Raw genomic sequence first — 11,033 nt, 5'->3', positions numbered from 1 at the left:
GCCTGTAATAGGTAATTAAATTTGGGGGTGCAATTCATTTTTATTACGTTGACCTTGCCCCAGAGGGAAAGGAATAGTGGAGACCACCGTTCTATATCAATCTTAAATTTGTTCATAAGGGGCTCAAAGTTAACCTGGACCAAATCATTCAACGACGAGGGGAAAAGTATGCCTAAATATTTAATTCCTGATTGGGGCCAAGTGAAATCAGGTTGAAATAAGGTCTTGGGGCAGTAGGGAGTCAGAGGAAGAGGCTCTGATTTGGCCCAGTTCACTTTATATCCAGATAATTTGGAAAACAATTTAATGGTTTTGAACAAAGCAGGGGGAGAGCGTTCTGGCTCTGTGGGCATCATTACCAAGGCATCATCCGTGTGAAGCATCAGTTTATGACAACTGCTGCCTACTTGGATACCTGGAAAGTCAGGGTCTCTATGAATAGCCTCTGCTAGAGGCTCCAGCGCCAGTGCAAAAAGTAAAGGGCTCAAAGGGCAGCCCTGCCTAGTGCCTCTTTGGGGCTCAAAAGCCTGTGAGATCATGCTATTTGTTGTTACTGAGGCCTTAGGGTTGGTGTATAAAAGTCTGACCCAGCTGATAAATATCCTGCCAAAACCAAAAGCTTCCAGGGTGGAGAACAAATATTGCCACTCCACCCTGTCAAATGCCTTTTCAGCATCCAAAGAGAGGACTGCAGCAGGGGAGGGCGCATTTTGAGAGGTCCACATGATGTCAATCAAACGTTTAATATTATCAGCTGAGCTCCGAGTGTGAATAAAGCCAAATTTGTCGGGGTGAATCAGGTTGGTTATCACCTTATCTAACCTCACAGCTAGAATCTTACTGTCACAGCCAACCAAACAGATTGGCCTATAGCTTCTACAGTCTAGCAGATCCTTATCCTTCTTTAAAGTGAGAGAAATTAGTGCCTCAGACAGTGTGTGTGTTGGGCTGCCCTTATCCAGTGCCACATTTGCAAAAGTAGAGGACCCTAGTGATTGGCGCGTCAAGCAAAACTACTTGGTCCACCGATAAGGTGGGGAGAGTGAGGAAGGCCAGAATTAGTTTCAAGGTCCTTCCTTTATCGGTCTGCATTATTAGATTGGAGTAGGTCTAGTAACTGATGCATGTAGGGGATGTAACCCATCATTAGAACCACCACCGCTGAGCAACAAGCATCATGTACATGGGCAGGAAAAGAATTGGGGAAAAAGAAAAAAAGAAAAACGAAAACAATATGATGGGGAAAAAAGCCATGTATACATACACATACATACATGGTAACCATGAACCATGATGTCGTCACCTGCAGGTGCTCAAAAAGCACACAAAAAACTTGGTCCATGACTTTGAACAGTCGAAAAGCTCACGAAGAGGGCAGTCACACAGCTATAATTACGTAGCTAAAAATTTGTAAGGGTGCAATCCAGAGTGCAATCCAGGGAATAGCTAAGATACTGTGCAGAACCCTCAACCTCCCACACCTCTGGTAGAGGACCCGGATGAGGGACGAAGAACTCTCAGAGGCGAACATTTTTTTGTGGTTTGTTTTGTGTTTTTGTATTTATATCCGCATTTTTTCTTTGACACTACATTCCCTCAACTGTACAATGTCTGTATTCTAGACCAATAGAAAATTTTACAAGATCAAATGAAAAAGACTGTTATTTTACTCCACTACTCTGAATAATTAGGCAATATTTAAACGTTCAAAGAAAAGGAATGGTACCATGAAATAACAGCTTCAAAATCCTTGATGTGTATTAATGACAGTTGTGCGGCACTCAGAAATGGTAGGGGACCCCAAATCACATAAAAAACTGCTTTAAAATGTAAAATGATAATTTGAAAATGTAGAGTGAGTAAAAAGTTTGAATAAAAAATGTAATGGTATAAATGGAAAGCCTTGGAGAGCTTAAATTGGAATGATGGAATTGTAGATGTTAATGGAAATAAGATAAGGGAAACAACAAATGTCAAAATGGGAATAAGAAAAAAGATTCCAGGTCACTAATTAGATTAAGGGGAAATAATCAGTAAATCTCAAACAGTAATTTTAAGTGACTTTAGCTGGGATTCAGTCTGAAAGGGATGTGAATATGTGTGACTTGTTGAAGAAAAAACCTTGAATAATGCTTGTCTTGTCTTTTAGCATAAACTAGTAATAAACATGCAAACAAAACAGCTCTTTGAACTTCGATTCTAACAGAATTTCATCTATAAGTGGGACCGCAGTCACAGCTGCTCTGTAACAGATGTGGAGAAGATCCGATATGAAACTTCTGTTCAGCTCATATTCAAGTAGGTGCACTGCTGATTTGTTAGAAGTCATAGAACTTGAATGTAGAGCTGAAGCCATAACTCATTGCTACTCCTCTTGTCTCCATGATTTCACCCTTGTTCTGCAGAGAGCAGATCCAGGAGCCAACAGAGGAGGAATTACTTTGTCAACTACATCAACATCCTCACTTAAACTTACATTGGTGACACACACGCACACACACACACCCCAAAATGAATGTCATCAACGAGTCGGTACTGTTTTTACATGACTGTTGTGGGAGCATTGGGAGGTCAAAGTTGCTGTATTTTGCCACTAGTTTATTAGAATTTGTATTATGGTAATAACTTATACTGAACCCATAGGAGGGACATGTTCTTATTATTTGTCTTGTTTTCAGTTTGTACAAAGGTCTCACTGAAAGAGAGAGAGAGCATGTCATTGGCTGGGTTGAACATGGTTGGGTTGTGCTTGATCAGTTGTGTCTCTTTTGCCATTACATACTGAAATAATGTTCACTTTCTATTGTTTTTTGAAAGAAATTAACAGGAAATTAATCAAAGATTATCTACAAAATAATCCTGCCAATTACAGATTTTGCATGTGGAAGAAGTAAATTCACATTTCTGAATGTTAACTGTGAGACGTTTTTTGTTTGCCATACTGTGGCACCACTGTCTACTAGATGGAGAATTTATCCAAGAGCTATTTTTGCCCCCCTCCCTAAAAAAAAAATGTGTCTCGACCCACAAAACATATTTTAGCCTTAAATTAGCCTTTCAAGATTATCAGTAAGCCTAAATGCGCAATCGTTGTTGTCAATTTCCATTTTTGTAGTTTTATTGGGGATGCTATAACCAACAGAACACAAAACTTGCATTAGAATAGTAATTTAGAACTATGTGCAGGCCCTCCTGAGTTCTTCCTAAGTCTGACAAAATTAATAAAATAAAAAGTAGCCTACTTTGATAATGAATAAAACATTAATCCAGCCTTAGCTTTAAAAACAGTAAAAGAACATTTTTCGGTGTGAGACATGACGATACCTGCTCAGGGTCATTCAATTCACTGACAAAGTCATAACTTGCTAGGACAGATAGTATTCTGTGTCATTCAGACAATGCATGTATCACCCTAGTTCTACATAAGTGATTAAAAAAAACTTTATTCATATACATAATAAAATGTTTTGTCAAACCCATGACAGGAACCAGAGAGCCTTGTGAAGCTCCAGAGCCACGGTTTGCTGACTCATGCACTGGAGAATATTTCATTTTTTGCCTTTACTGGAGAGAATAACTGAAGATGGGACAGGGTGGGGGGGTGACAGGTGGGGGTGTGCGACATGCACAGGAGCTCAGAGTCAAAGTTATGCTGTTGCTAAGGACTCAGTATAAATATATGGGCTGCATGCTATACTAGGTGAACTATCGGGGACATAAGCCCCTTTTTTCTTGGAGGACGAACAACATTTCTCCAGTGTGTTTGCCTCTGAGGGGGATGTTTTCCTTTTTGCAAATGATAGATGATCATTGGTGTATGAGTGTTTTTTCTCCTCTGTATAGTGGGAGACTAGCAGTGGGACAGACAAGAATAACAGCAGCAAGTAACTGTTCATAGAAATAAGGGAAGCAGCAGTCTTCTCTTCCCTGCGGCTGTCATAGTTACATTAGACACCATGGTGTTCAAAAGTACAAAGCTGTGTTCACATTATTTAAAACAAGAGTCTTGTGTTTAATTAATTAAAGTTTGACAAGACAAGGTACAGCAGCAAGGCAACAGTTTTACACAGAATGAGTTCAGAAATGTGTCAAACATAACAGCTTTATTTTTTTTGTGAGTTACACTTTATGTTGTCCGAATTGGGATTTTCTTCTTGAATGGACAAAGCAGCCTATGACTTGGTGTTTATATCAATAGTCCAAATACATTTTATTTGTAGAAGTCCTGGGGAGAATATTTGTATAGATAGCAGTTTGGGTATGTCTCAAGGAAGGAATGCAAATGTCCAACATTTGCATTAACTTTTTACAGTGTGTATTTTAGTCTGCATTTAATGAATGTTTGTAAAAAGGTTATCCAAATCCAGATTTTAAATAAATATTTTGCAAAGTTTCAAAGATTTGTGATTGTATTGATTTTTGTCAAGAGAATAACTTTAGGCACTTACTTACCATTTAGTTTTGTTTCACTTATTTCTTTTGACAGATTCTCAAAAACAAGTCAAAAAAGATGGCACCATACTTGAACCAAAAGGATTACTGCAATTGAATGACCAAGCCACAGTAGGCTATATTTAGATTTTCAAGAGGGCCAGACTGGAGACACACTCCAGCTCCGAAGGTGGCACTAATTCATTCAACTGCCAGAAGACAGAAGAAGAAATCATCTAGGGAGGTGAAGGCATCCTGCTCGTGTCAACATTCAAAACAAATGTGTTTAACTATTTGAATGAATTTAGTGACATTTTCTTCTGGAAGTCCATAGAATTTGAAAATGGACGGTGAGTTTTATTTTCGAAGTTATGGTGAAAAGGACCTAATGGTTGTTTCACTGCCAGGGGCATTGCTAGGAGTGCAAAACATCTGGGGCTTTAGCCCCGCAGACAGTGTTCCCTCAGTTACCTTGAAAAAGTGATCTGATTACTGATTACTTTAAACTCCTTTGAAGCTTGATGGTACTTGGTCGCCAGCACAGAGTGTACAGCAACCTTAATATTCTCATCTTTAGCTGACATGAGCTCAAATAATATCTGTATTTCCAGCTAGGAAACACACATCTCTCTCCTCCCTCCATTGTTGTTTGTGTTTATCTACCGTAGTGCATTGAGTAACACATGAGTTGTCCTCGTGCTGAAAAGGTGACTGGGGCAGCAAGATGGCGGAGGGAGCAGGCAAACTGTAAACTGCTCCAGGTGGCAAAACCTTTCAAATGTAAATACGGACTTAAAACTCACAAAACTCGTCTCTGTTCAATGTAAAAAATACTGAAGTCAAGTTAAAGCCGCTCAACCTCCAGTAAGTAAACCCAGACATTTAACTACACAAAAGACTACATGTCTAAAGCTAATATCAATGCTAAAGCTCGTGCTCTCCTAAAACACGACTACTGCGGTCCAGAGAACATGGAGACAAACGGCAAAGGCACAAAAAAATCTAACATCACCTTCTAAGCCACCAGCTCCGCAGAAGAAAACAGAAAGGAGAGGAGAGCACATTTGCAGTAGCCCGTGCTGAAGATGCTTCAAACACAGCTATCCTGGCTGCAATTGGGGCACTTCAAAACATGATGGAGGACTTCAAAAAAGAATAAAAACAAAACACACTCACCATGGCCAGCAGTAGAATTTAACTCAGCTGAAATCAAAGAATGCAAAGCAAAAAAGTTAGGAATAGAAGTGAAACAATTCAAGAAGAAAAATACAGAGATGGAAATGAGAGCTGCAGAGTTGGAGAGATACAAAAGAAGATGGAATTTAAGACTAAATGGCCTGAATGAAGAAAAAGAAGAAAACACGTCAGATCATCAAGGACATCATCGGAAAGATTGTGCCACACTGGAAGGAGAACATGGACTTCATCATAGACTCTGTGCATCGTCTACGACCATATAACGCTGACCGTCCAGATCATCACGCAGTTCACTGGAAGACACTTCAGAGATGAGCTCTGGCGTACTACCAAACATCACTCAGTGTGCAAGGAGCTCAACATCTGCTTCGCAGAAGATCTCACCAAAGAAGACAGAGAGGCCAGAAAAGCTGTATGGCCAGAGATTGAACAAGCAAGGAAGGCAGGTCTTAAGACTATGTTCCGTGGCACCCATGCCTTCATCAATGGACAGAGAGTCACACCATGATCAAAGTAACATGGGATTTCTAATCCTACAAGCAAGTGAGTTTTGATAAGCAAATTGACATGCTTAAGGTTTTGCTACCATAATAGGTTAGTATCCTTAATTAACACCATATTCTTGTTTCTAAAACAGTTCTGTTAATTCATCTCAATTTTTGTTTGTTTTGAGTCTTATGTTCCAGTTAAAAATGATATTTCTCTGATGTCTATAAATGCAAGGGGTCTAAGAGACATTTTTTAAAGAAACGCATTCCAAGATAGAATATATCACTTTCTGGTCTAAACAATGGGGAGACGAAGTTTATTTCAGCCATGGTACTTCAAGATCAGCAGGGGTTGCCATCCTACTAAAAAATTTCAAAGGTCAGGTTATCTCTGATATTGCAGATGTTAATGGTCAATGGCTAATGCTCATACTAGCCCTTGACGATTTTAAATTCATCTTAATCAATATTTATGGGTATAACAGGAGCACTGAAAATAAAAACCTATTTGAACAAATTGGCTTACAAATAGATAATGTGAAATCAACATACTCAACTGATAATGTTATCATAGGTGGTGATCTTAACTTAGTCCACAATGAATTTTATGATAAATATCCTACTAGATTCTCTACAAGTCATCCAAACAACACTCCAATTATAAATACCGAATTGACCACTGGTTAATTGCAACCCACTTGCTATGCTATGATAACAGCTCTGATATAGCCACTGCTCCACTTACTGATCATAGTGTTATCTATCTATATGTGAAACCTAACAACAGTAGAACTTGTTCTAACAAATATTGGAAGTTTAACTCTAGCCTAATTAAAAATAATGATTACTGTCAAAAGAATCATTAATTACTGAAATTGTAAACTTGGAAGAACTAACAATGCCCATAAAAAGATGGGAATGTCTTAAATATAAAATATGCCAATTTACCATCTCATTCAGTATTTATTTTTTTTTTTTTAAGATTTAGAGATAAAAAGAACTAGACATTATCAAACAATTAAATGTCTACTGCAATAAACTCAACCCTACTGAAGATGATAAACAGAAAATACTAAATCTTCAACTTAACCTGGATGAGATGTATATTCAGAGAGCACAAGGAGCTTTCATAAGATTGAGAGTTAAATGGATAGAGGAGGGGGGAAAAAACTCAGCATATTTCTGTGGTCTTGAAAAGAGGAGACAAGGAAAAAAATAACATCAGTTCCTTGATATTAAACGATATAGAAATCACGGAACCAAAATTAATCTCCTCAGAAATCTTTAGATTCAATAAACAGCTTTACAACTCTAAATTCTCTAATGACGACTGCCATACATTCTTGAAGGATATAGAAAAATATATTCCTAAAGTTGACGATAACTTTAAACAAATATACGATACTCAAATAAGAATTACTGAAATGGACAGAGTAATTGGCCGCCTATCTCTTAACAAGGCACCGGGCTCGGACGGACTCACAGGAGACTTTTATAGATATTTCTGGGAAGATATTAAAAAACTGCCACATCAAGTATTCCTGGAAATATTTTAAATTTGTATACTTCCATCCACAATGAGACATGGGCTCATCATCTCAATTCCTAAACCCAGCAAAGACCCCAGATTCATAGAAAACAGAAGGCCTATTACTCTTAGGAACTCTGATTATAAATTACTCACCAACATTTTCACCACTCGTCTTGAGACAAAAATTTCAAATCTTATTGCAGAAATACAGTCCAATTTCTTAAAGGGAAGATCAATCCACATTAATATAAGGCTGGTAATGGACATCATTAAATATAGAAATCAAACTGAACATGATGGTTTTCTTTTCTTTTTAGATTTATATAAAGCATTTGATTCCGTAGAGCACCCATTTATCTTCCAAGTTCTTGAAAATTTAGGTTTTGGAGTCAAATTTAGGAATTTAGCTGGTGGATTATATCAGAATATCAACAGCCAGTTTTAATGCTAATGTGGGAATTCCACAAGGTTGTCCCATCTCACCATATTTATTCATATTAGTCACAGAAATGTTAGCAATTCACATTAAATGTTGTTATGAAATAAAAAATTTAAATGTCTTATGTACCAATATTGTCATCAGCCAACTTGCGGATGACACAACACTGTTTGTACAAGACAGACACCAAATCCCGATAACAATCGAAAAAATTAAAAAATTCTCCAAAGCTTCAGGTTTAACTTTGAACTTAAACAAATGTGAATTATTTGCAATTTATGATGCAACTCTAAAAGACATCTGTAACATCCCTATCAAGTCAGAAATTAAATACCATGGAATACACCTTACAAAAGACCAAAAACAAAGTTAATACTTGAATGTAGAAAAAAAATAATAAAAGAGAGTAAAGCCAAATTAAACTCATGGCTCCAAAGAGACCTCTCCACTATTGGCCAAATTTACCTAAACAAGATGGAATGTTTATCAAGGTGCATTTACCCAGCCTACTCTAATGCCATTTCAAATAAACTAATCAAATCTATTAACCAAATTGATCTGAATTTTATTTGGAGAAACAAGCCACACTATATGAAAAAAGCAATATGGTTTAAAATGTCTTCTTATGGCAGACTTCAACATCAATAAATTATCTATATCTTTGTCGGAGTTTCATAAACAAATTCTAATATATAGGAAAATGCTATATGTGCATAACTTTTCACCCCACACTACTATGCTTTGGAATAATAGATGTGTTTTATACCAAAATAAATAACTATATTATCAGGATTGGTATGGGTGGAATATATGGTCTTTAGTTGACTTAATGGATGCCAATGGTAATCTCTTAGATTATCAACAATTTTGCACTAAACATAAATTCAACCCTTCCGAATCAGAATTTATTAAATTACAAAAAGCACTTCGTCATGGATTTATATTTCTAACAAAAAATATATTGGCCCACCAACCTATAATACCACAACTGGGCCCATTGACAATACAGGGGATTTTAATCCTGGACAAAAAATGTAACAAGAAACTGCCTCACTGAAACATTGTTCCCCGGCAGACAAAACAAAAATAATATCCTACATAAATTTGATAATAAGTCAATTGATAAACTAAGAACAATGTACCTAACATTTCCCATACCCCCCAAAATAAAAGAAACACACTTTAAAATTATGAACAACATTTATCCTTCTAAAGAATTACTTAGACTATGTTTTAATATGGGTGACAATTTATGCACATTCTGTGAAAATGACACTGAAACCTTGGACCATATCTTCTTCTAATGTGATATAATACAAACATTGGGGCATAACACTCACAATTGGAATGTATCTTGCAAATCAAAAATGATGAACTTTGTTGCAATGTAATCCTTTGTCTAGCCAAATTTTTCATCCACAATAATAGAGTTATGAAGTCATCCCCCTAATTTATTGTCTTCATAAATGAATTTAAATTGTACATGAAATCTCTAAAATTTGTAACAGAAATGAAGGCACAAAAATTATATGATAACTTAAAGAATTTTCCAACTGAAATAGATAGTTGATAGATAGAAGTGATTTGAATCCCCCTTATGAGATTAATGCTTATTCTTTTTTTAATATATATATTTTATTTTTGACTATTTATTTTGAGATGTTTATTTTAATTTATTTCAATTGCTCTGAATGTATTATATTGAAGCACTAATGTGTATGTTCTTATTGTGAGTTGACTTGCACTAATGTTGGATGATGATCACCTGGCATTCTCTTTACACCTGCACAATGTATGTACTATGGAAAATGTGCCAGAGTTGGTTATTTTTGTACTCTTTCAATAAAGCGTAAGGAAAAAAAAAAAGAAAAGAAAGAAAAAAATCGTGCTGAAAACTTGACTTGTCACAGACATTATGTCACTCCCCAAGACGCAAGAAGAAAGTAAAAATATATTTTTTTTACTCAGGAAAATGACAAAAAATATTGCACAGTGACTTGAATAAGTAACTTTAATCTGATTACTGGTTTGGAAATATTAACGTGTTAGATTACTCATTACTGGAAAAAATTGGTTAGATATCGGCATCACTGCCCAGATGTTCTTTTTTTAACGGGGTTCAGGGGATTTTTTTGAAAATTGGGCTGTTAAAGATGCAATGTCAACATAGTTTGTGAAGGAAGGGAAGGCCAATCTTTGAGGTCCTCACTGTCATATTTTAATCACAAATAAATCAAATTTTACCTCAATATACTGAGTAATGGTTACATTAAAGATATTATAGCCTGTAATAAGACATATTTTCATAGGCTATTAGAGCAGGTAGAACATTCTGAATTATAATTTCTTGGCTTCATTGTCTATCTACATTAGGCCTACAGGTGACTTTGCATATATACGGCCGGCTCAGCTGTCCAAAGCGTGGAATAATAATTAGTAGCAGAGTCCAAGTGAAAGTTTGCCAGCACGAGAGCGGCCAAGATGGTAATTTTGACCGTTTTCAAATGTATATGTGCAATAACTTTGACTGTATTTTAATTTAGAATATTTTTTATTTAAATTACATAAAAGCTTATTTATGAATTTACGTGTAAGTTAATTATTATATAGTTGCATTAGCCTGATTGGCACCATAGACAAACACAAACTGGAGTTCCCACCTCCATGCAGGGGCGTCAAACTGGGGGGGGGGAAGTGGGACTGATTACTAGGGTCCCCCAGGACAGGCTCTCCCCAATGGTTCAGTCCACCCCTGCAGCTGCAGGTGCAGAAGATGTGTCTCCAAACATCTTAAGGAGCGGAGTGGCCGACCCCTTAAGATCATTTTTCCACCACCAAGTCAAGGTTTTTAAACTGGCTGAGTCAGGAAATGTGTCTCTAAAGGAGCCATTTGGACTTCACAGTAGGGGTTATTGAATACTCCCCCCCTCAGGCTGGATATCTCCTC

At 36.8% G+C, this 11,033-nt stretch overlaps 1 protein-coding gene across 1 annotated transcript in view; it reads left to right on the top strand.

The window, feature by feature from the left end:
* The window catches only part of tpcn2 (two pore segment channel 2), a 75,460-nt gene extending 71,060 nt beyond the window's left edge, over window positions 1-4,400 (top strand). Inside the window, exons 24-25 of the mRNA XM_037096688.1 lie at window positions 2,207-2,298; window positions 2,406-4,400. Of these exons, the coding sequence (XP_036952583.1) occupies window positions 2,207-2,298; window positions 2,406-2,484 (171 nt within the window). The 3' untranslated portion in view covers window positions 2,485-4,400. The remainder of the gene's footprint in view (window positions 1-2,206; window positions 2,299-2,405) is intronic.
* Window positions 4,401-11,033: the final 6,633 nt, after the last annotated feature.

The sequence above is a fragment of the Acanthopagrus latus genome, chromosome 4 (assembly GCF_904848185.1).
Source record: "Acanthopagrus latus isolate v.2019 chromosome 4, fAcaLat1.1, whole genome shotgun sequence".
Taxonomy (NCBI): domain Eukaryota; kingdom Metazoa; phylum Chordata; class Actinopteri; order Spariformes; family Sparidae; genus Acanthopagrus; species Acanthopagrus latus.
This window is presented reverse-complemented; position numbering and strand designations above follow the sequence as displayed.